At 37.3% G+C, this 26,907-nt stretch overlaps 1 protein-coding gene across 1 annotated transcript in view; it reads right to left on the bottom strand.

The window, feature by feature from the left end:
* Positions 1–26,907, bottom strand: part of ARID2 (AT-rich interaction domain 2) — a 109,126-nt gene that overhangs the window by 46,942 nt on the left and 35,277 nt on the right. The window contains exons 4-5 of the mRNA XM_082004983.1: positions 2,204–2,337; positions 1,080–1,298 (exon numbers count right to left, since the gene is read on the bottom strand). Coding sequence (XP_081861109.1) covers positions 1,080–1,298; positions 2,204–2,337 — 353 coding nt within the window. The remainder of the gene's footprint in view (positions 1–1,079; positions 1,299–2,203; positions 2,338–26,907) is intronic.

Raw genomic sequence — 26,907 nt, 5'->3', positions numbered from 1 at the left:
ATGTAAGAGAGAAGCTGGAGAACACTAACGCAGTACTGAGGGGAGGAGGCAGAAGCTACAAATCATTAAGCAAAAAGGCTAATGATTAAAAAACCTCCACCAAACAGTATACAATGTCTAACATTGATTCTTCCCCAGAATTTTAAAACAGAATTTTTCACATACCATACTATGTTTGTACTTACAAATGTAAAGTAGATTTATACTCAGATACAATCATCTGTACTATCAGACTTAAATATACTTAGCTGAAAAAGCTCATTTGAGCAAATTCTTACAGTAGTAATTTCTGAAATTCAGTATTAGAGGGAAAAAAAAAAATCAGTGCATAAAACCAGTAAATACTTCCTCCTCACCACCATGAGACAGGAGCTACGCTGTTATGATTTTAAGATGGTTTGGGTTAACTTAGTTTTTCCCCCTCCTCTCCATGACAGAAAGACAAACAAGCAATTAACAAAGAACAACTCAGCCTGGAGGTCACGCTGAACAAGTCAGAAGAATTTATTGCACATACTGAAGTATTTTGATGGAACAGACTCAAACTTTTAAATTTATGTGCTAACACATTACATAATTCTGAAACTCAGGTTAAGATTTTTATCCCTTGAGTTTTGTATTGTGAATTTCACTACAGTTGAATGTGAAGTATCAGGACAAAAATTTTAGTGCGTCATTGTTTTCAGAAAGCCCTTTTTCAATTTTTAAATTTTTGACTGCTACTAGATAAGAATTATGAAAAGTTAGCATGGTCCTACAAATTCAGAAGAAAGCAATAATACATTGCAAGCAGATGGAAATCCAATGCTGTAAATTTGAGCATCTTGAACAACTAAATGCTATTACTGAAAAACTAATTCTTACATTTCACTAAACTGTTAAATAATATTGCTTTGCATTACCTAACTTAAAAGGTATTTGTAATGTCTGATAAAAACTGTAACTGTGGGCAAGGTAAAAAGAAAAACTAGATATATTACAGTGCAATAAGTTATAAACATTTTAATTATCAAGGGTTGTGAAAGACGCTACAACAAATGTTGACTCTTTCTATTGCAAAAATGTTGTTATATACTTACTGTCATCAAACACCCCAGCATTTGCAAGCAGTAAAGTGATGATTTTAGGATCCTTTTCAAGCTGCATAACATGCTTGCTTTCATTTGAAAGAAGAGTACATACATTAATTGCAAAATCCACTTCATTTGGGAGTCCAGATAACAGTGAAAGCACCAATTTATTATAGTCATTTGGTGAGTTAAAGTCCATAGACAGCCCATAGCTTTGACGAAGGTAATCTAAATAAGAAAAAAAAATTAAAACAATGTTTTCACAGCTAAACTAATTAATATTCAGATGAGACATTAAGCAAGATTATTATGAATTTTAAGTATTTTAAAAAGTTTATTAGTAAGGTATTGTGCGTTTTAAGTTTTTTATGGTGTTCAATTTATTTTTTCCATTCACCTTTGGCCAAATTGGTCAAAAAGCTGCATACATTCTACTTAGCTGTGTACCTTTCTAGTTAGATATTAATTCCTTCATCAATTCCAGAATGCAGTACTGCAGCATGTTCTCCCAAAGAAAAGCTTTGAAAATGCAAACTTTAATTAGAGCAGAATAGAACTGTAACACAATTTGGAGTCACTTTCTACACAATGAATTACACATTCATTCCACAGAGTCCACCAGGTTCTGAGTTGTTTATTGATTCAAGATTGATACTTTGGTCTCTAAATTACAATGGTGTTGATTCTGGCTCCTTAGGCATGTGCTTCCTTCCTCAGATTTTAGAGATTAATTAATCGTATGCTCAGGTCAAGTATTTGGCTTTGTAGAGAAATGACTGATGTGACAGAAACACAATCCGTGAATTTTCAAGGTATGTTGTTTCAAGACAAGTAACTATTTAGCCCTGCTAATTAGAAAAAGAAACACTTGCAAAGAAAATAAATAGTTTATGGATTCTCATATTTATTTTGTTTTGGTTCATTGTGGAAAGGTTTCTGAGTATGTCAAATTAATAATCTGAGTGACCTACAGATTTGATGGTTTTAATAATATTGTAAATTTATCTACACACTGTTTCTGTAGCCTGTCCAAACATATATATACTTCCATATATATATACACTTTCATATCTATATTCCCATACATACATATATATGGAAAAAAATATCACTTTTTTTCCTCAAAAATTTACCTGACACACTGTGTTGCTGGTAGTTATAGGAAGTTGGGATTGCACCAATAGGAAGTTGTGGCTTTGGATTGCCTGGTTGTACCTCATCATCCTCCTCCCCAAAATGATGGACTTTTTCATACTTTTCTAGATAACTGGAGGGGAAAAAAAGAAGTTTTGAATATATACAGTACAACTAAATCCTTCATCACCCAAGAACTGAATTGCCAAAGGAAACAAACTGTACAGACATGGAGATTTACTCTAAACAATAGTCAAAGTGGTATAAAACATAAAACATGAATCAGACTGACAATAAGTGATACAGAAAATGCAGATATGTGAAATTATGGATTTAGATATTAAATTTCTTCACATTTTTCAACACCACCACCTAGCTAAATTGCAACCCATTGAGCCCTCTTGCGAATAAGTCTATTTTTCTCAAATCAGCTTTTGGTTTTGCCACCCAAGATAACTCTGCAGATGGAAGCATCACAAAAATTACTCTGTGCAGGTTACCAATATACATACACAGGTCAAGTCCAGAAGAATACTCATTTCTTTTTGCCTGACCTAAGGAGTAACAGTATACCAAGTCCTAGCAATTACACAACACTAAGAGAGTTCAGGGATACTGAGGGCAACTGAAGATCAGAAGTTCTGAGCCATGGCTGCAGCTAATGACTACTGGAAATTGCTTTGAACCCCTTAAGAAAAAAAAAACCAACCCTCATACACTATATGCAGAATGGACTGCAAGCACAGAAGTTATATATATCAAAAGTAAACAGTCAACGCGCTTGGTAAATTAATTATCTCAATAGTTCATTTAGCATTAAAAACTGTAACTTTCAGAATTTTCAACACTCCAATATAGAAAGTCAACTTAAAAGGCAGATTGTAGCCTTAACATCACATTGATAGGCAGGTATAAAAACTTCATGAAAATATGTCAAGATCGCAAAGCAGCCTAAATTTACAAACTTTCATTGTGCTGAAAACTCACAATATCAAGTCAGTTAAATCATAATAAAAATATTGTATAATCAGGAAATAATTGAAAACATTTAATCTATTAGGAAAAAACAAGCTTTTGGTATAATCTTTGTCAGTAGACACTGAAGTAATTAACTCACAGTGAATCGGAAACATTTTAAGAAAACAGTATTCTCATTGACCTCTGGGGAATATTTCACATGCATCAAATAATTAATTATTTCATGAAGTGAGACATCAGTGACATAACCCTACCTCTAAAATGTTAGCAAATGTATTTTTTGTTGAGAAAATAGCTCATTCCAGAAGGAAGAAAAAAATTTCAGAGTAAGACATATCATGGTATACTGTATCACATGCAACTATGATTTGTGTCCCAACTAGTGTTTAGGCTATTCAAAGCACTATATATATTACTATTATGTGAACCACTGCTATAGTGCCCTCCTTATTACATACGCCCTTGAGGGAGTCAAGGAGTCAGCAAAAATCCTCCTCACACTATTATTTACTTTTTAAATATGGTTAGTTTTTATCTTTAAACTAAAACCCCTCATTTATGCGAATTAGGTTCCAATTTAAAATCTGCAAAGAAGTAAAATCCTATAAAATTAAGTTGTTTATAACTTTTAAAAATTCGTAACACTCTTCTACCCACAGGTTTTTAAATCTAAATCCTAATTCTTCTCTTCCACTACATTTTCCTTACCCTTTTATCCCACTTCCTTCCTTATATCCAAAGATTAAAACCAAATAAAATCCATAGCTTCTATATGGCAAAAGGTGATTCTCAGATATGAGCAAAGATACTACTCCAAAGGGAAAAATTCAGAAAGTGCAGCTCCCTTCTAAAGATTTTTTATTTTGCATTAAAATGGTCATTTAGAGAGTCTGACCTAAGTAATTACATAACTGTTTTATTATTTTATTTCCTTGTTGCATTTTCTAAGAGAAGTAATACCATAGCTTTATTCTGCTTTATTATCTGCTTTCAGCTATTCAAGCTTTATTTTTTTAATAATTTCCTTCCAATATCAGTGAATTGTTAAGCACTCCATAAATGAACATTACATCACTGAATATGGCAATCACACACGCACAAAAAGATTAGATATGACAATTTCCATTTTCCCTATTATCATTTACTTGAGAACTTCCTAAACATTTTAGGATAGCTTAAAAAAAAAAGCCACAAGTAGGGTTGTGGGGTTTTTTTAATATATCTCTCTATATCTATACATATACAAAAAGAGCGTGTTAAAGCTCAATTCAGAACCATGCTCAAGCTCTGCACAGGAGATTAGTGTTAAATATAGTATGGGATTAAGCAATTTAAATGTGGTGAAGAGAGAAATACACTGTGGAATGTAACTGATAAAAAGGTTTTTAAAAGCATGAAGCTATAGTAGCGTATCCAGACATTCAAGTATACAGTTAAAAATTGAATGCCTGGTGAATAATGCACCATGCAATTTTATGTGTCCCATGACTCCATGCATTCTAAAGCATATCTGTACTGGTTTCTCAAAATAACTGTGTAGATATCCTAACATGGCTATAAAAACAAGCTTTGCTGGAATAAAACACTCATCACCGACTGTGAAAGCTATAAATCCATGGTTTTAAATCATCTAGAAAGTATTTTATTCTGCCGGTGACAGAAGCATTTATTTAAGGTTTGTTGTTTTGAGCTATGTACACCTACATAGTGATCAGCATCTCCTCCCTATTCTGACCATTCTGACCCCAGAAAATATTGTAGTGACTATGAACTGAAAAAATACCAGCAGCTATGTGTTCTGACAGGCTAAATTCCCGCCTGTATGCGTTAGTGATTGGTATTTTAAGGTAAACTTAATAGTGGCTTATAAAATCCTAAGAACACAGTTGTGCAGGATCCTGGACAATGTGCAACTCTAATAGTTGAACCACAGTATTCCAAATTTACTTTGGTCCAAATTGAACCATGGGAACAGTTAAAATACTTTCAGTTAAATGCTGCTCACTGCAGAAGTCTAGTCTTCTATCTACTACCAGCATTCGTTGATTGTCTTTCAAACAGTTCAGTAAATCACTGAATCTGTCATCATGGTTTGAATAAATGAGTTTGTACTGTAATTGAGTTGACCAATGTTGAAAAGATGATTTCACAAAGCTAGTCTAAGTTCTGATACCAAGTGAAAAGGAAACCTAAAAATCTAGAATTGATCTTTCCTACACATGCACAAACATGCTTTGCTTTGTACTGCTATGAGATCATCAAAAGCTGTTGAAATTGAGGAAAAGACATGTCAAGGAAAAGATACTGCCTTCACAAAGTCCTCAATCAGATTAATCAAATTGATGAATAAATCCAATAAATCCAAAGAGCCTACATATATGTGTGGTTTTGATCAAGACCTAAAGGAGTATCTCAGAGACAGCCTGACCTTCCCTCCTTCTGACCATTCAGTCTCTCACTCTTTAGGGAGCTCATTTAGCAAACAAAGTAGAGTCTAGGTTGGCTTTCAACTGATTTTTCAAACTGAATAGGGGTCAGATGAATACTAGAGCCAATACAGGGGAAACTGCGAGTGCACAGAGCTGAGGATGGCAAGAAGATGATTCACAGGTGCCATTTCTACACTGGCCGAAGCTATGCTGCCTTAGCTTGTCTAATGGGACTTCAGGAGTGCTGTGGCTAGATCCAATTTCCTCGTATTTGTTGGTCTGAGTCAAAGCTTAAGCTTAGCATGAAACAGTTTCATTACCGAATATAAGATTTCATAAGAATATTTAATACGATTAAGCAAAAATCTCTACACAAAAACACATACAGTACTCAAAATACAGCTTGCACATTTACTAACATCTTTTTCTGGACTTGTCCATTCTACCAAGAATGAATAGCTATTTAAGCACTTAAAAAAAAAAAAAAAAAAGCCTTATACATCATAAAATAATCCATGTTGTTCCATATTTTAAAATACTGAACCTCATGCTTTTTATTAAAGCCGCATCCCAGCAGAGCTAAATAATATGAATATCCTAGATGTGCTCCTCTGTTAATACTTACTTTATTAAAATGTGTTAAAACAGTTCTGCCAAAACTAGAAACTCTGAAATTTCAAAACCAAGTTTCCTTCTTCCCTCTCTGAAACTAAATAATTACATTTTTCCCCCACTCGGTTTGATTAAGAATTTTTTTTTTAGTAGAAAAATTTTATGAATAAATTGAAGGACCTTTGCAAACTAAAACTGTCATAATTTTTTTCTGTGTTGACAGCTCTCACAAAGTTCTCACAAATGTCCTATTAAATATTTCTAGGAAACCAGGATTCAAATCAACCTTAAGTGATTATCTAATTTTTCCCTATGCCAAAACAAGTACTAACTTCACTGTCTTAAATTCTCTGCTCGTTTTGTTGTTACTCAATTTACCAAAGTTCCACCTCTTCAAAGAGCACTCCCTCTTTCTATCTCATTGCAAATTAATCAAGTTTGCTGAGGAAAAAAAACCCACAAACAAGAAAAGAAAATTTAAAGAGCACTGAATAACACCAAAGCATCAGTTACAAAGGCTAAAAGAAAAAAAGCCACATGACAAACAGAAAGACCTTCCCCACCTCTAACATACACACTTACTCCTTTTAAGATACTGCTAGTTTAGAGGGAAGATTGTTTCACTATTTCTGAATCCATTGAGTTTAACAGCACCGTATTACTGAATTTTAACCAGAACAACCTGACCTTAATAGACTGCCTTAGTATGATTCCTTTATGCTACATAAGTACCAACTGTTTACAGAAAGCTGTACAGACCTCAATCCTCCAAAGCCTCCTTTTGTTTCCTACAGAGAGAACGCATGACCTGGAATTTTAGTGTTGAGAAGGAGCTTTGTAAATTAGCTTGTAAATGAGCTTTACTAGTCTTGAATTCTATTCTTACCAGTCTGGCATAAAGCTACTATGCAAACAGCAGAATAGTTATCATAAAGATAAGTCTTGTTCTAAAGATACGAGAAACTTAAGAATAATAAATGGAGCTTTTCTATTACTGAATAACAGTTGTGCAAAAGCTTATAATCAGAGAGTTACAAAAGACTAATCGCATGTTTCAAACCAACTTAGGTCTGTAGTTACAGACTAGAAATGCATACTTTGATCACAGAAAAAGGTTTTTAGGAATTCAGAACGCTTCCTTAATTGAGCAAGGTCACAGGCGGTATATACATCAACAATACAGGTCTCAATCTTCCAATCTCCTCTTTTAATTTCAATGTCAACTGGACAATTAGGCCCTGAAAGATGCAGCTAATATGTATGAAAAAGAACTAAAGCAACTAACTAAATGAAGGACAAGAACGAAACCACTAATGAAACAATCAATATGTATGGGATATAAAAGTTTCAAAGATGTTTGAGGAAAAAACCTAAGTACTACGTTGACACTTCGGTGAGAAGGGAGTAATGAGGAAAACTGCCTTCTGTACATATATTGAAAGGTGCTCCACACTGTTAGCATGGCATCTTGAACTGGCATTAGCCCAGTGCACACGATCTAAAATATTCAAGAAACTGAAATGCAATGAAACCCAGTGGCAATTTACAGGCACTCCCGCCTTTCAGCTTGGATCAGACCTCAATTCTGAGAGGCTTAGCTTGAAGGAAAAAAAAAAAAAAAGGAACAGCAAAAAAACCCAAAACCAACACCCAAAAAAACAAAACCAAAAACAAACACCACACATCCCTAAACCAAAACCAACACCACCCACATCCCCACCCCCAAAACAACAAAACTCATACATACATCTGGTGAATAGCTAGAACTACAGGATATGCAAATACTGAAATATGGGAAAATACATGGGCAACGAGAAACATGTGAAGGCTGCCTACTTTTTGAAGGGCAAGTGATTTAAATACTTTCTGAAAATTTGGTTCCTTTAAGGATCCCCTGAGCTGGAAATCAAAAGATAATATCCCTTTGAAAATCAAATTCACATATTACACATTCTGTTCCTGTGACAGAACTTCAGTAAGTCATTTGGTTTCATTCAGGTCTGTGAGAAAATAAGTTCTATGAAGACAGCTAATATTTTTGTCCATTAAAAATACTTATTTAAATAACAACACGTGATTTTATTCAGTCAAGTCAGTTTCAGGCTTGTTTTCAGATGTTTGGGGAAAAAAATACTAATAAAAGGAGGTCTACACTACGTACAGCTAGTAGCACTGCAGAATTTACTATCAATGGTAGCCCTGAATGGGCTAACAATATACCACAAGCTCTCAAGCTAGGGTTTGGGGAATGTTCCTGGTACCTTTTGAATCTGCTTCTCACAAAAGTTGAGAATTTGAATAAAAAAAAAATCTAGACTTTTAGATTATGATGCTCTCAGATTGAAAATTTAGAGTACACCACAGCTCCTTTAGTATTTGTCAACCTATTTTATTCATCATTCTAAAACATCTGGCTTATTTGCGTATCTTGGTTCCCTATACCAGGACACAGTAAATTTGCCAAATATATATTAAGCCAGTGCCTGGCAAAACAGTGAAGGCAACATCAACCATCACAGCCCAACTACCAATTCTGCATCTTTGTGTCTGGCTGAACGACAAGCAGGTACCATTCCTACCAGAGCTCTCCACCTGATCTTTTCTGGAACTCTCTTTTTGGCAGTATTATTCACAGGGGACTGACAACATGAACTTGCACCAATTCTATTATGAAGGAAGACAGACACACTCTTCCTGCGCAAGACAAAATCTTTACTGTAATAAGGATATCACACTACTCCATATTACACTTTATATCACCCGAACTGTGAATTGTTGCATACTGTCTCTCTTTTCCCTAACTCGACATGACTCCTGCCCTGATGTGAAGGACTAAGGAACTCCATGGTGGGAATCCTATGTCAACTAGAAAATTTTCAGAACAGGGGTCCATGCTTGGGTAAAACAATAAAAGTAACTAAAAACAGTGGAGGCAGTAGGGGAAAAAAAATTAAAAGCTACACATTATTGAACTTAAAAAACCAAATACCTCTTAGGTTTCCAATAACACTCCTCCCTAACTCATGCAGCACGCTACTACTTGCAATCACACATGGTTTAACCAATTGTACATGCCTTCTTCACAAGGGACAACTCACGAATTTGTGGTGTCAATCAAATAAAAAAGTAACATCTTTACCAGACAATCCATTGTAGTCCTGTACCATGAATCTAAGCCTCCTACAGTTACTTGAAAATCTGATCCATTTATGAATCCAAATACCAGGCAGTATTTTAATCAGAGAATTTTAATCACAGGGCCAAAGCGCTTATGCTCAACTCTCCTGCTGCTAGTGCACACAGTGGAGACTGGTGCCACACTCTGGAATGAGGCTCCGGCTCAGAACTTAATGAAGCTGCTGCTACAGCTGCCTCAAGTAATGTCCAACTCATTTACTCATGTCATAGAAGTTCGCTTACAAAACCCCTGTCTCAAGAGTTAACCTAACTAGTTGCTGGAAATGCCAAACTCAACCACCAGCTTCAAGGCTCTGCTCAAACTTTTAGTGTACCTCAACAAGCTGCCTCAAACTTATTTCTGTATTTATGAGCGTTTCGTCAGTGTCACAAGCAATTGCTTCAGGGCTTTTCTTCCTTGTCCCTCAGGGCACAACGAACTCCAATTCAACAGTTACACCCAATTATTGTCAGAACTGATGCTTGCACTGAATTCTTCAAAACAATGTGAGTTTCCCATCCTCACGTTGTCTAACTCAGAAACAGAGTATATCATACAAAGCACCCAGTGAAACACTCCACATGTGATTCTCAGCTGTACTTGTTCGATTTCTGGCTTATTGTGACCACCTAATAAAACAGGCTGACAAATCAAGACTCTTAACAATATACTTGGCCAGCCTGCCGGACAAGGTAGGAAACTCCAACAGTTGCGCCTTTCAAACACTCCAGTTTAGAAGGAAAATAATAGAAGACATAAGCTGGCCAACTGAAGTGTGAATGCTGGAGCACAGCTCCAAGAGACTGGGGTAGTTGGGGATGACAACGATGACACAAGCCTCTGAAGAAACTGCACTATCAGGAACTCCAAGAGATTCTGGATAAATACACAGCATAACTGAGAAACAGGAGAAGACAACAGATATTTTGACCGTCTCTAAGTTAAGAGGAACTCTGTGTTGTTACAGGAGGAGGGGTGTGAGGGGGTAGCAATCCTAAAATAAAAGAAAAACATTTCCTTCACCATGATGATTTGCTAGACAAAATAGCAGCTGAAAGCAAAACCAGACCTCCTCCTACTTCTACATTCTTTCAGCTTTCCTCTAACCCTTCTAAAATCCCATGGCCAAATCTGGCAGAAGGATTGCAAGGGAAGTCTTCAAATGGCAAAACAGTGAGCCTAGCAGTTAAGCAACTAAATTCTCGTCTATTATGCTGTAACTAACACTAAAAGGTATTAACACCTGTTCTTTTAAAATTAAGATCCTCCACTTACAAGCTTGTTTCCATTTATTTTTATATTTAATTTAAACTGAATCCACTTCTGATCCACAGCTGTGGTCCACAGTTATTTTGCAGGACTAACTCTTCTGCTGCATTCTCACTGCTTGCCAAAACCAGCATCGCCTCTTACTACTTCAGCAGCTGTTTCATTAGATCTGACGGGCTTCACATCCAGGAATATCTGAGCTGTACCGTTACTAATAGTATTAATTAATAGTATTAATTCTTGTATTGGGTTTGCATGGCAATGTTTTGGTAGTGGGGGGGCTGCAGGGGTGCCTTCTGTGGAAAGCTGCTAGAAGCTTCCCCTGTGTCCAACAGAGCCAGTGCCAGCGGCTCCAAGACGGACCCGCTGCTCGCCAAGGCCGAGCCCATCAGCGACAGTGGCAGCGCCTCTGAGATCACATAGTTAAGAAGGGGGAAAACAAACCAGCAACAGCAACTGCAGCCAGACAGAGGAGTGAGAATGTGCGAGAGGAACAGCTCTGCAGGCACCCAGGTCAGAGCAGCAGGAGGGGCAGGAGGGGCTCCAGGTGCCAGAGCAAAGGTTCCCCGGCAGCCCCTGGGGAAGCCCATGGGGAGGCCGGCTGTGCCCCTGCAGCCATGGAGCTCCACGGGGGAGCAGATCTCCACCTGCACCCGGGGAGGGCCCCACGCCGGAGCAGGGGGATGCCCGAAGGAGGCCATGGCCCCATGGGAAGCCCACGCTGGAGCAGGCTCCTGGCAGGACCTGTGGCCCCATGGGGAGAGGAGCCCAGAAGAGAGGCTCCAAGAGGAGTCCTGTTCCTGAAGGACGGCACCCGTGGGGGGACCCAGGCTGGAGCAGTTCGTGAAGAACTGCAGCTCGTGGGAAGGACTCACGTTGGAGAAGTTCATGGGGGACTGGCCTGTATCAGAAATAGTGTGGCCAGCAGGAGCAGGGAAGGCATTGTGTCCCTGTACTTGGCACTGGTGAGGCCACGCCTTGGATCCCGTGTTCAGTTTTGGGCCCCTCACTACAAGAAGGACATTGAGGTGCTTGAGCGTGTCCAAAGAAGGGCAACAAAGCTGGTGAGGAGTCTGGAGCACAAGTCTTATGGGGAGCGGCTGAGGGAACTGGGGTTGTTTAGTCTGGAGAAGAGGAGGCTGAAGGGAGACCTTATCGCTCTCTACAACTACCTGAAAGGGAGTTGTGGCGACGAGGGTGTTGGTCTCTTCTCCCAAGTAACCAGCGACAGGATGAGAAGAAACGGCCTCAAGTTACGCCAGGGGAGGTTTAGATAGGATATTAGGAAAATTTCTTCACCAAGAGGGTGGTCAAGCATTGGAACAGGCTGCCCAGGGCGGTGGTGGAGTCGCCATCTCTGGAAGTGTTCAAAAAACGTGGGGACGTGGCACTTTGGGACATGGTTTAGGGAACATGGTGGCGCTGTATTAATGGTTGGACTTGATGATCTTGAAGGTCCTTTCCAACCTAGTGGTTCTGTGATTCTGTGACTGTCTCCCATGGGAGGGACCCCACACTGGAGGCAGGGGCAGTGTGAGTCCTCCCCCTGAGGAGGAAGGAGCGGCAGAGACAACATGTGATGAACTGACCACAACCCCCATTCCCTGACCCCCTGCGCCGCTCGAGGGGAGGAGGTACAGAAATCAGGAGTGAAGCTGAGTCCGGGAAGAAGGGAGGGGTGAGGGGAAGGTATTTTAAGATTTGGGTTTAGTTCTCATTATCTCTACTCTGATTCTGATTGCCAGCAAATTAATTTTTTTCCCCAAGTGGAGTCTGTTTTGCCCGTGATGGTAATTGCTGAGTGATCTCTCTCCCTGTCCTTATCTTGATCCATAAGCTTCTCGTTATTCTTTCTCTCCCCTGTCCAGCTGAGGAGGGGAGCGATAGAGCAGCTTTGGTGGGCACCTGCCATCTAGCCAAGGTCAACCCACCACAATTCTCCAGTCTATATCTGGGAATTAACTTTTCAACAAAGGCAATTCCCAGATGTATTCATCTTACTAATACTATGCTCATTCTGTTGCCATTCAGGATGACAGCTCATCAAGTCTGTTAAGTATCACAGCAGTCTGGGTTTAGTTCTTAAACGAAACATCAGAGTCCTCAAGGTTTTTTGCTATCTCCATAATGTGCTCACAAATTCTAGAAAAACTCCAAAGTTTCTCTGTTTTGAGAAACAATCTACAGCACCATGTAGATTTCCCCAGTGCCTGAACACAAGACTATGCGAACGGCAAAGATGCACTAATAAAAATGGTACCACGTGTCAGAAATCACTGTAGGCATGTGCAGGAAATTTTAACTAAGCACCATGTGGCTTGCCCAAAGCAAGTCACAGTACCATGCTATCACTCACAGCAGCCATCCACTGAAATCCCAAATGCCACAGTTTTCAGTATTCCTGTATCCACTGCAGAGCTGGTAGCTATACAAGTGAATGTCTCCACTGCAAGATGTATTGTGATACAGCAATAATACTACTTTCAACTACATACAGCTTCCTACATAGCATTAGTTAGACACAGGGAGTCTTGTAATAAAGAGTCTGCAGAGAATGTAAGAATTTGCTTTCAGTGAACGCTATTTAGGTCACTAAGTCAAATGTCAACGTAAATACTAAAACAAAAATCACTTGTATACATGCATTCCTTCACAAACATATCCTAGGACTGGGCGGTGTTCTGACAGCAACAGACATATTTATCTAGTAAGTGTATTCAAAGAGGAAATATATGTATAAACATATGCGTATATGTATATAAAATATTTGTATAAATATAGCTATGTGTAAATACATACATAAAAGAATACATGTTTGTTTAATAAAAATTCAGAACACAAAGTTATCATTCCTACACAGTGTGATAACTTAGAGCATGTTTTAAAGCCAGGGACTTCCTTTAAAAATAGTGGCTTGTATTTTGCCAAATATTAAATCTAAAAATCTAATAGTCACTCACAAAATTAGAAAGAAGCGAAAGTACATTAAATATATTTTGGGCTTTGACCATCGCAGATAAAACCACCAAGTGTTCCAGAAGTATTTCCTGAGACAAGCAACTACATACATCAGATATTTTAATGCAAATACATGTGTACGCATTTAATGTAAACTGTGTTCAAAGTCTTTCAACTTTCAGAACAGTGAACACGAGTAGTTGTTAAATTGGCTGGAAGACCTACTGACTCTATAAAGCTGTATAAGCAACATACAAATATTTAATTAACTATATGAAGAAAACTATATGCATTATAAGTGGGTATAGATTCATTTGCCCACTACTTCTCGTGTGTATTATTTAACTATTATGAAATGTAAATTAGAGAAAGATTTTTGTTTTTCCCCACTCCTCTGGTAACGCAAAAGAAGGCGGAGAAAGAAACAACAGCAATACAACATTCTGTCAGTGCATTGAGTTGCTCTCATTAAAGAGAAAATTTCTATGGCAATTTAGTCCTGGCTTTTTCCCCAAATTCAGGATGCAAACTGGCCTTGCAGTACCTACAGTTAAGAGGGTGATTCCCTGTTGTCTTTAGTTCACAGTTCCATTACCGAATATGTAAACAGAGAGGGCTGGTATTTGCACAACACAACTAAGAACCATTCCCTTGTGCACTTTCAAGGACTTCATTCATGTTTTTAGAAAAAATAGACCGGGGGCTTTCCTGTATGTGAGAAGTAAATTCTTTAATTTTCTGCCTGCTAGCCATTACACAAAAGTTACACAGCAATAATGACCTGACAAGAATTTATCCTACCAAGAATTGCCAGTTCTTTGAGCTTCTCTCAAACCATTATAAATAACACAGGTATCTACAATATTATAGAAGGTAATAGTCACTCACATTGTCTTGGCTATGCAGAATAAATTTCTCCCATAAAGGTATAATCTAGCAAAATATCACAATATGTGAATGGTCACACACCACATATTTACAACTACAAGTATACACTTAGTCAAAACACTTTGCTAAACTGGGATCTGCCTCATCTGCAAAGAGTTCCATACTTCTTTTTAATTGCAAATACTTAACTTGCATGTTTCTGAAATTTATGAATATTACATACTTTTCAGATTGCAGAGAAAAGACAAAAATACTTCTGGAACTTAAAACACCAAAAAAATTTATAATACCGCATATTTGCATTTTTCATTATAACTATGCCAACAGAAATGTTGCTTATGCATGTTATTCAAACACTCTTAAAAACAATATATACCAGTAGTTTCTAGAATGAGGCTTCAAAGTCTAGCCTCTACATGGGCAAAGTATTACCTTAATTACTAGAAAATGGTCCTTTCTCCCTGTCTTAGTATTAATCCACACTCTTTGCTACATTCTGGCACTACCTTGACAACAAGGGCCAATACAGTTCCCGTAGGAAGCCCGGTAATTAGAAGGATACTATATAAGAGAATAGTAATTGTAGATTTAAATTTTATGAAAACAGCATTCTAGAAATAAGTTTTCTAGATTTCGGCAGTTGCTTCAGCCACCACGGTAAACATTTCCACAATACTTCTTCTAGACTTGTTCAGCAATTACTAAATAAAAGCATAAAACACAGAATCAAAAAAATACAACTTAGTGATTTCCAACAGGCTGTTTCTTAAATTTACTGAATTTACAAGTCTACTAAAAATACATTGCTATGCCATTTTTTCACCTCATATAACTATCTGTAATTTCATCGCTAGATTCTGCACAGAATCAGCAATTTTATCAGTAGCACTTTTCTGCCTTCATCTTATGAGTAAGTCTTTTCCTGCACTTCAATCTATTTACAAATTCTCTACTAATCTGCATTACACACTTTGACCACATAATCAAAGCAAATGTACTAGTTTACATGTCCCTATTTATGTGGTAAATGAAACAAAACCATGAAAATGAATTAATTCTTGAACACTTTACCAGATGGATCAAATATTCATTTTAAAAGTGAGAATGGAATAAAAAAAAAATCTCATTAACAAAATCTGGCTGGGATTCTGCAGAAGAGGAACATAAATTCTTTAAGTTCTTTGTGGAAAGGAAAAAGCTGCCTTGGGAGCAAGTCCCTTCTTTATCTCACTATCTTACCAGAAATTAATTTGTAAGAAGGAATGCAGTCTGGCTTTCATAAAAACATTCAACTTTAAAATATCTGTATGTTTTAAACAAACATAAACATATCCAGACTGAATTTAGAATAATAATGACTAATTTGACACCTTTTGATCACATAACAATATGCAGTCATAGCGCTTAAGTACCCTGGTGTATTCTGAGAATGCAGGTAAGCACAAATTTAGAGATGATGACAGAGGTAACATACCGATTTAGCTGTCTAAAGTTGTAAAGGCTACACCTCTATACCAGTAAAACCAACAGTCCTCTGAGCATTCCCATGCATGGAAATGAACTGTCTGTACTACTAAATTGTTAGAAAAGGATCTGAAACAATTTCTGTCCATGCCAATTAGCATTCTTTCAAGCAATTTAAAGGCACTGTTCAGAAGCCACCCTTGGTCAGGGGACCATTCCCAGAAGTAAGTTTGGATATAGCTACCCTGTTTTGGGGCTAAGACTATGGACATGAGCTACTTTGTGTCAATTAGCCTCAGGCACACTTAATGCACCAATATAGACATAGCCAGAGAAACACTGAATACTACACAGATGGCCTCTGGCTTAACACTAATTCTGATACTGCATGGGGAAAGCTGAATGATAGATGAAGTGCTGCTCCTTTGGAGAGGATTTTAAAATTACCAGTGACATAATAACCATGAAGAATTTATACGCATTTTCTTTTTGCCTAGTGTAACTGTAATGTAAAACCATTAGAACATACACAAAGAAAAAGGAGAGAACAAGCAGGCATGATGAATACAGATGAAGATCCGATTTCCTGTTGGGAAATACCCATCTCGGGCATTGACGATAATCACTGCAAATTGCAAAGACAGAAGGAAGAGAAATTTTGAATATTAGAAGGAAAAAAACCACAACTCTACTTTTATCTAACAAATTTACTCAGTGAGAATGCTGTTGTGAAATATGTAGTAAAACCAAACTCTAAGCTTATTTAAAACTGAGTAGACAAATACTAAAAAAGTGTTGAGCACAGTGGAAGAGAAATTGTATTATTTTATAGGAAGGAAAAAAAGTATAATATTAATTAATATTAATACTTAATATTAATTAATAATTAATATTAAGTATTAGAAAAGGTTTGGAGGATATTGAGTCCCTGCTGGTGGTCTGGGGTTTAAAGTAGATAAAACCTGATCCTCCACTGTGGATTGACCAATCTTTTAAAATCCTGCATAAACCCAGTAAGGCTTATTGTATCGCTATTATTTTGAATGGAAATAATTTGTGGGAAGAGAAGTGCTTTGCAATTAACATACTGTGTACCTTTTTAATAGGCAGAGAGTAGATACTTCTAAGACTGAAAAAAGTTCATTAAGGAAAGCAACAAATTCACATTATATCTGTATTAAGCAATATATAAATAAACAAGCACTTTTCTAGTTAATAATCTAAATGTTACCCTTTTTTTATCAGAGACTTCTTCTACGCTGTACATAAATTCTGAATAGTACTAAATGCTACCATCAGGTTGGACGGGGCTTTGAGCAACTTGACCTAGTGAAAGACATCCCTGCCCATGGCAGGGGGGGTGGACTAGATGACCTTTAAACTCAAACCATTCTATGATTCTGTATTATTCCAACATATAATGACTGGATTTGTTACCTGTGCTTCCTTCACCTTTCCACTTGACTATTACAGCACACAATATTTGCTCAAGATAAGCAGGTTTTCAGAAAACCTAGCTGTAGGTTCACAATAGTGTACTACACAGAAAACAGGCACTTACGTAAGTTTCCAGCCAAGACCAGCATATTGTTCTGGTCCTTTTCTTTAAGTACTCAGTATTCTGAAACCAGACTACTTTGGTGTCACCTAAGCTCTGGACATGTTTGATGATTCTTCTTCAGGCAAATGAAATCTTCTCCCAAGAGAAAGAGCTTATTTGTACAAAAGAGCAAACTTTCTCAGATTTTCAAACAAGAAATTAAAAATAAATCTTGAGTATTTTCTGCTCACATGTAACCTCATGTTACACAACAGCTGGGGAAAAAAGTAAAGCCTTAAGTAGCATGAAAAGCATTTAATCCTGCAATAATATCCAATCCTCTGGAAAGATCACGATAGAAGGAACAACACAATAGAAGTAACAAACCATGGACAACACGTTGCTTTAAGAACTATGTTAACGTGATCAGACCTTACTGTGATGAACGGACTACTACTAGAACTTAACCTGAATAAAAATGGAAGTCCTTTGTGATTCTTTTCAAGAAAACTTACTAAGATGTCTCTTAAGGATTCAACTTTTTAAAGTCTTTGTCTACTAGGAATAAGAAGCTCAAAACCTGTCCAGCAACAAAAGAAATTAGGGGGGGAAAGTGCTTTTCTTCCTGTCTCCTTTTTTCACCTTCTAAGAATCTCTTGAGGATTGGGTTCTCTCTTTACATATTCTCTTCTATTAAGTAACAATCAATTTCCCTTAATCAATGCCATTTTGCATTTCCTTTTCCCTCTTTAAAAAAGAGCTTCTGTAGAAGAGCCTACAGCAGTAGATATTTCAAGCGGCTGCAGTGTGGCACTGCCACTATTCTTGTCATTTTCAGAACGATATGAACACCTCTACAGTGAAACCAGCTCAGGTCTTGTTCATTTTTAGCCCCTAAAATGCAGAAAAGTTGCAAGTGAAAAAGCCTTCTTTCAAGACTCAGGAATACAGAATTTGAGTTAAATTTTTAGGCCTTTAATGAAAATCAAATTCTGAAGAATCTTATTTCCTTTTGTTTCCTCTCAGTTCCCAGGGTTAATAACTGTCTGTGTGTGTAAGAGCAGAAAGCTTCAAAGTGCAAATACACAGGAATTGTGATTAAATCAATACAGGTATTTTAGCTTTTCATTTAAACAAAAATTGCTTCAAGGTAACTAAGATCAAGTTTTGACATAATATTTACACACACATAAGAATTACCCTTTTTATAGTGATTTATTGTCATAATACAGTTCTCTCATTTCAGATTACGTAAAGGAAGAAAATAACACATCATTTATATTTTAAATATCTAAAATATCTAACACATGCTAAGGTGCATTCAGGTATCTTACAAATTAAGAAATGGCACAATATAGGAACTCAAGTGTTCTCAGTATCTTTGACTACAAAATTTCCAGTGGAAGTAAGGACCAAACACATTAATTGTCTATTAAGAACAGGTTTGTTTTTTTTCTTTGACAGCTTCTGCACATTCCAAAGAAGTAAACGATGAGTTAAACACCATCATACTCAGTCTTAGCTAACAACAGGTTCTCAACTCTCTATTTATACGGTTTCATGATAAAATAATACTACAATTATTTCAATACACAAATATTCTTTTCCTGTTTTCCAGCACACAATCATCTTTTCAAAGGAGAGTAGAAGTGGCAAGGAAATGAGCACAATATAAGAATTACTGAACTCTAAAATGACACAGTTTTCAAACTTTGGTTAGTTATCTATTTGGTAATACATGAGGTGTACTTGAAGCGGAAGAATGTTCTTGAATAAACCACTTCATTTTTATTTTTAGAAACATTAATAAAAACATAATAAAAGTACTCCCTGTAACTAAAACAGAATCAAAGAGATGCAGCCCTCAAAATAAAAACAGCTCTGCACAATATATGAATAGGTTTGACAACAGCACTGATAAAATTCATCACAATTGTGGGTCATCTCTTCAGCAAACTGGTGTTAGCCTACCCCTTTCATTAAACTAGGTCAATTAGTACTGTTATTTTGGAGTAGGAAAAGTACTTAAAATCCATGGATGGCCTCCCTGTTATAAGGATCATATTACTTACCATTTTCATATTTTACATTCTACTATGGTAGCATTAGTTGTCATGCTGTGCTTGGTTCCTATGGCAGTAACCATACCAACAGATTTCCCTTTAACTGGAAAAAACAAGTCATTTATCCCATTTTACACAACTAAGGAGTATTGTTTAAGAAACAGGATACAAATAAACCAATCCACTAGGAAAGAGGAGGAAAATTTACATTTCCTAGGTTGTTTGGTTTGGGTGGTTCTTTCTTTAAATAATACAAGAAGCAGAATTTCAAATTACTTCTCAATAATTTAAGTTTAATCTACACAGCATCAAGATATAGCAAGCAGTTATATTATTTTTTAAATGCAAGCACTTACTGTTCATCATGAATGCACTTGCAAACATAGGTGTCTCCCCCACTACATAGATAAGAAATGTCTTTCAATATTTTCTAACATAAAACATTAAGTCTCTTTCTGAAAAAAACAAACCAAAAACAAACAAGCAAAAACCAACCAAAAAAACCAAACCTACCTAGCTGCTCAAATAACTGTGATGATATACTGTAACCTCCCCACTGGAAAAAGAAATACCACGTTCAGGCACACAACCCGTACAGAAACCACTGGAGCAATTGCAGAAGCCACCACCCTCTACTGGAAATTAGCCTACGCAAATCCAATCCTGCTTCAGGCAAAATTAGTCGTCAGGTTAGCTCAACCACTCATTTAAACTATTTAAACTAACTTGGCTTATTTTGCCTGCTGAAGAGCAGGAAATGATCCCAATAAACTACACATCCACCTCTGCTACAACAATTCTGAGTTCCGCAGAAGTCAGCAGCAAACAGCTGAGAGCAGTGAAGTTTTAAATCCTTAACTACTATTTTATGCAGTTATCTGTCTAACACTAACAGTTGAAATAAACTGGCTGACATTGCACAGTCATCAACAAGGTATTTACAAGATTCCTCAGGTTAGCAGGTTGCAGAGGGAGCAGAACCCACCAGCTGGTGAGGGGAAATTATATGCCAGGACAGATTCGACTGCTCATGTCAGATCCCGAAGAAGTCTGCCTATGCCCCCAGAGTAAAGGCCATCTTGCGATTCCAAACTACTACCGCAAAGAGTTGTAGTTAAATATACAGAGACAGTTGGTTTCACAGTCATTTTTCTTGACTAGTCTCAAATCTGTGTCTTACACGAGCTGTGCGGCATTAATTTTGACCTATACGAACATGGGCTAGAGCCCATATCCAGTTTTAGCACCACCTGTGCAAGCTGCCCTCTGTCATCACCACCAAAGTAATGTGCAACTGAGTTTGCTTGTACATTTTTGTTTTGTTTTGTTTGTTTGTTTGTAAATGGGCCAGAGGCTCTAATTCATGCCCCAAATGATCAGAACATTTATTCCAGGTACCCTCCTTTGGGAAAGGATATGGAAAGTATTATTAAATATTTTTAAAAGTTTTAAGCTCCTGGGAGCAGCAGCATACCAGATAAATTAGAATGAACTTATGCAAGATAGGCAAGCAACTAACTGCATTTCTAGGCAGCAAGTTTTTACAACACATGGATGACTTAAAAGCAACATGTTGTGGACATTATAGGGAAGAGACTGCTTTTTAAAAAGGAAATTAAGTACCTTTAGAACTGCATATATCAAATTACATCTTATCAAAATAACCTCACATGTAAGTATTTTGTCATGCTAGAGGAAGACACAAAAAGAATATGGAAAGGGGAAAAAATTACAAGAAAGGCATTTAAGACTGTAAAAAATAGTGAGATAGTGTGGAAGGAGGACATTGATTTAGGGGGTGAAGACTGGGAGAGCTCTATACGTTTCTCTTAAATGCACTAGGTTTATAACAAGGGGGGAAGAATATCAAGAAAATATATCAAAATTAAGCTTCCCAAAGTCAGAAAATACAAAAGAATTATAGTGAATCACATCCAACATAAGGATAAAGCCCATGTCAGCCAAAGAGTAGAGGACAAGAAAGGCCTCAGCAAGAAGGATGCTGACAGTGTGCACAGTGGCAGGGAAGGGAGGCAACACTCACTGTTAAACCTAGTGTATGGTTTGGCCATGGTATGTGTGCGGCAGCTGACCCTGTCAGAAAGCACAGAGAACTTTTTGTATGGTACAGATTAACAGGACATGAAGGAGAAAGTGAAATGAAATACAAGGAGGAAGATTATAAACTGTAAATGATGATGGAGAGGAGGCTGGAGAAAAAGCCTGCTATTTCCCTCCCAGCTGCCTAAAGATACTATCATAATGGCATAATAAAATTGCCAGGTGGGGGTAAGCACCACATTCCTGGCTTCCTTCCCCAGCCCTGCTAATGGCTGCTCTCTCAATATTAAGAACTAGTTCTGTTGCACTATAAAAACTGTGATGAGAGGGAAAAGGAAAAATAAAGAATAAAACAGCAGTCATATTAAAACCCGGCTTTGCGATGGGCCAGCTGACTTTGCATAGGTTACTTAGCTTTTAAGTGACATCTGTAAAAAGGGGACAGTCATACAAAGCACTTTGCGATGTACCTAAGTCCTAAAAGAGCTAGGTACAGCTCAGCTGAAGTAGCTTATTGAACACAAATCTACACGATAAAAAAGTCTCATCGAATGAGCCTCCAAACCTTCTCAACTACAAAACAGACTGATGACAAAAAGTGAAGGTAACAATGATTCCAAATAGTTTTTATGAAATCTCATGCCTTTCTAGACTATCAAATTCAGTAATATCAAAAGGTATACAGTTTTACAAGTAACTTTTCAGCAACAGTATCCTTCTAGAACAGTTGCTCATCCTTCCCGGCCTTTCTGCAATCCCCCAGCACAGTCTTCTGCCTCATGGCGTCTTCAGAATTTATGGATTACACCGTGAATGTGACCAAGCAAAGAAATTTCTGAGTTGTTTAAAATAATTACTTGTGAGCAATAGAACATACGCTAGGATATTCTCTCTACACTTTCTCCTGCCCCAGTAAAGGCAGGATGGAGGGCAAAAGGATTTCTGGAAATCTTTCTTCATCTTACCATCTATGATTTCATGCTTGTAGTATGCGCGAGATGTTCTTTAAATAAAATAACTAAAAAGTTTGAAGTGTAAACATGATAAAAATATATAATTTAATTTCAGGTTTACATTTGCTGACTGAAATTAGGAATTAATTAAAGTCAACTTCAGTAATTTCATGATGCAACAAAAACCCCCTGTTATAGTAGTGATTACATCATCCCTGCACTGTTGCTATGGCATGAGAGCACTAGTATTTGAAAATGGTACATCAAGAAGCCTAAAACTTCAGTTGTTTTATTTTTAGCCATGCATACATCAAAATGAAGTAGTATTATGAAATACTGATATACATTTAAAAAAAAAAACAGCAGTGAACATTACAAAGGCAGATTTCAGTTGCTATTTTACAAACACATCAATGAAATGGCCTTTAATTTTGTGAGGAAAAAAAATGTTAAAAGGGATCACAAAGAATAAATACACTTTTCACTCACAATGCAAAACGATATAAAATACAGTATGCTTTTGTAACATACAGTTAAATGCAATTACAAGAGTGCTTCAAATTTATTTGACCTCATACTGTGCTAGGATCAAAAAAAAGCCTGTGAATGTAGGAACAAGGGACTCCAGCTCACTAATTAGCCATTTCAAGAGCAAAAAGATAAGCAACAACTTACACTTCAGTAAAAAGTTTTAATTACAAGGATGCCATAGAATGTAGCCCCTACCATGAAGTTTAACTGAAGACGTAGTTTCAGTATCATCTACATTTCTCCAAAGTGTCGAACTTCTTTTTAGTAACAGATCTGTATGCCTAGAAATTAGTGGAAAAATAGGAAGATATATCTGTACCATAGCTGTAACTTTCCTGTCTTAGAAATCCAATACTTTCCGACTTGTCTACACTATAACTAGATTGGCCCTTGCTTAATTAGGGTTTTAAACTGAGACGCTTAGCAGGCATCAAGTTGTGCTACAGTGTTAGGCACACTGTACTTTAACACCCACAAGTACGTTTGTCAGATATTGACCTGAGCTTTGGCCTTAGACTGAGCAAACTAACATAGGGTGCTGACAGACACACACCAGCAGATAAAAATCAGACAACTGAAGCTGTCACCACCAGCCGCCTGCCCCTCCCTTTTGATAAATGTGGCTGCTCCTAAATGAAGGCATCTGATGCACTCCTGAATCAGTTCATGAATCACTCACTGTTGCTCTCAGCCCTGTGTATTCAAGGAAGCAGAGACAATTTTACCTGAAAATAGTTAGGTGGCTCAGAGCTTATTCATAAGCACAGCTGACACCACCACTTGGAAAGTGGGGTGAACGTAACATAATAGCTTCATAACAGCAATGGCTTCAGCCAGCTGATTTCCGTCTATTACTACGTGTCTGCCAGAACCAATTGCCTCTGAAATCCGCTCAGAAAAGGCCCTGCTAGTACTCATGCCAACAGTATGCAAGCAACGCAGTTTGCGTTTATGCAGATTATAGGTGTTTACACCACACATCTTCTATGTGACCTTGTGGACTACTTCATTAAAGTAACTTTTAAAATTATTTGAGCAAGCGTAAAACTCATTCAAGAAATACCAAGTCCAGAGAGAGTGCCGCCAGCTCGCCTCCTCCAGCTCCTTCACCTACGATTTCTACTACAGTTTCACCCTATGGAGTTAGGAAATAATAGATAGAGCTGTAGCTCCTTGCACAGTTCCTTCCTTGAGCCAGAGTTTTTTCCAAACAGGTGGTGCCACAGCCCTGGAGGGATGTCTGTACTCCGGCAGAGTCACCACCTCCATCCACACAGTCATTAAACCACACAGATGTGGAGGCAAAGCATGTGTTAATTCTGCACAGGCCTCTTCAGTATCAACAAATTCAGGCAAGGGGTGAGGGGGCAGGGTCGGAGCTTAGGGTTTTCCACCTTACGAGTGTCTGCAAAACATAAACCAAGGGTTGCATCAGCAACCTACAGAGCAATTCACCCCGGACTATGGCACTGGCAAGCGAGGGAGGAGTAGGAAGATGAGCCAACCAGCTTATAAAAGCACGATTAGGATCCAATCCAGATTTATCTCATAACTTCATCAAATAACTTCAGTGCGACACATGCTTACACTGGCTTTTATTATTACTGTGGGGTGGTGAGTTGTTTTTTTGTTTCAACTATTATTTAACTATTTTAACTATTATTTAACTATTTTGTTTTTATTTTTAATTGCCACAGCCACAAGAACAGATCCCCTGAATGGATACTACTAAAACAAAAAAAAGCCACCCCAACATTTAGAACCATATATTTATTCCCATTGACCTTCCCTTCATGGGGCCTTAGAAGGCTCATATTGCTTCAACTGTTTTATTACAATACAGCCAACACCCACACAACAGAAAGATGAAACAAATTAAAATATTACTTGAATGAAAGTCAATTTAGTTACATCTCATCTTTAAACTCCTCTGAAAAGACTTTCTTTAGATTCAAATAAAGGATTTAGACCTTATGCATTCTTTTAATGACATGGAAACCTTTAATCAGGTCTTCTAATGCCTCACTATTTTAAGATCCATCCCTTACCTAGCTTGCCTTCATTAATTAAAAACAAAACAAAACCCCTGATACAGGCTATGAATGTATAGCTGTCACATAAATTAGTGGGCAGTTAAAATTAATCTGTACCTCAACTTACTAACTAGACTTTGTTTTATCTTTAATATGGTATTACCTTGCTTTAGTTATTACCTCATAGCCAAAAATGCAGCAAAACCATTTATTCCCCCAATGAAAAAGTATTTAAGACATCAGTTAGTTAATAAAGCTTGTTATCTACTACACTCCTAAAAAACCCCCAAAACCCCACAGACATAGTCTCAAAAAAAAATTCGTTAAAAACATGCCCAATATACTTGATTAAACAATCAATAAGCAAACATCTCCTTAATTAAGAGTTCAATGTTAAAAAACAGTCTTGATCATCTTTAGAGTTCTAGCAGAAATAAAAACACTCTGTGTACAGAAATCCATATCGAAAAATGACAGAGGTTTTCCCCTCACTTTTTTTTTTTTTTTTTTTTTTTTTTTTTTTTTTTTTTACACACTTGCTGAGACTGGAGAATGTGGTTCACAGCAAAGGAAGCAGATCTAACTGCAGCTGCTGTATTGATACTTTCCCCTGGCAAAGCATTACTGCTCCCTCTGGTGTTCGTCTGACCCTGTGCCAAGCCCTTTCAACAGACTACGGTGGCAGAAAACATTTTTCTTTAAAAAAGGTGTGTAGGTGTGTATATACGAGCAGAATTACACGTGATTGTGCATATAGAAAGGTTTCTTCACAGTACAGTGACCGAAGCAGATGAATTTGGGGTCAGCAGAGCAGTGAAGCTGGCACAATGGAGCTGTAAGAGCCAGAAGTTAGATCAAGTTATGCCTCCCCAGAAAACCAGCTCACATTAGGGGAAGTTACACCTCCCAGACCATCCAATCTAGCAGACCGTGCCATCTTTCATCCTCACTCCTAGCTGTGCTACACCATCCTACTACTGCTACACTACTTTGGAAAGGCTCTGTCATGCCAAATATTCTCCAAGTCAACCCAACTCACTGAAAACTGGCAAGATATCCTGGCTTTTCTTTCCTTTTGGGATTAGGGTTTTTTCTTTTTTCATTCTTCAAATCGGGGGGGGGGGGATAAATAAAAAAATGCCAGAGCCAGCAAAAAAAAACCAAAAAAGCAGTGGGAGCTTGCAGCTGTGGAGAGAAAAAAAGAGCTCATTCTTTAACCACTGGTAACCTGTTAGATTACTTGAGCTTTTTTGTGCAACTCTTGCCTAGATAAAAATGAGGGTTTCAAATATCTAATAAAGATCTTTGAATTAAGCAAGAAATACGATTTATCTGGGAAATTCTTCTGATTCCTCATCACTCCTAATGTCCCCACACTAAAACCTGGTCAGAGTTTGTTACTGGTTTTCAAGCACTACCAAATATGACATGATATGCCAGGTACAAACATTTCACAGAATCCAATTTTAAGTACTGAAAACACCCTTGTACAGTCAAAACTAGAAATTATAACACTTCCTTATGTGAACATTAATATCCAGCAACCAAAAGAATGGCACAATTGAAACAGAAGGTGTGATGCATTCAAAACACAGAAATACCCTTGACAATACACTGGTCTGGCCCAAAAAAAACCTGAACTGGCCTACGATACAGTATAGAAGTCTCACTTGTGCACAAACGTGCACAAATTATTTATGTTGTCCTCTTAACAAGTCAAAGTAGAAATATCTATACAACAAATAT

The sequence above is a fragment of the Phaethon aethereus genome, assembly GCF_964289735.1.
Source record: "Phaethon aethereus genome assembly, chromosome: 1".
NCBI lineage: Eukaryota > Metazoa > Chordata > Aves > Phaethontiformes > Phaethontidae > Phaethon > Phaethon aethereus.
The sequence above is the reverse complement of the archived record's forward strand: the minus strand, read 5'-3'. Positions and strand labels throughout refer to the sequence as shown.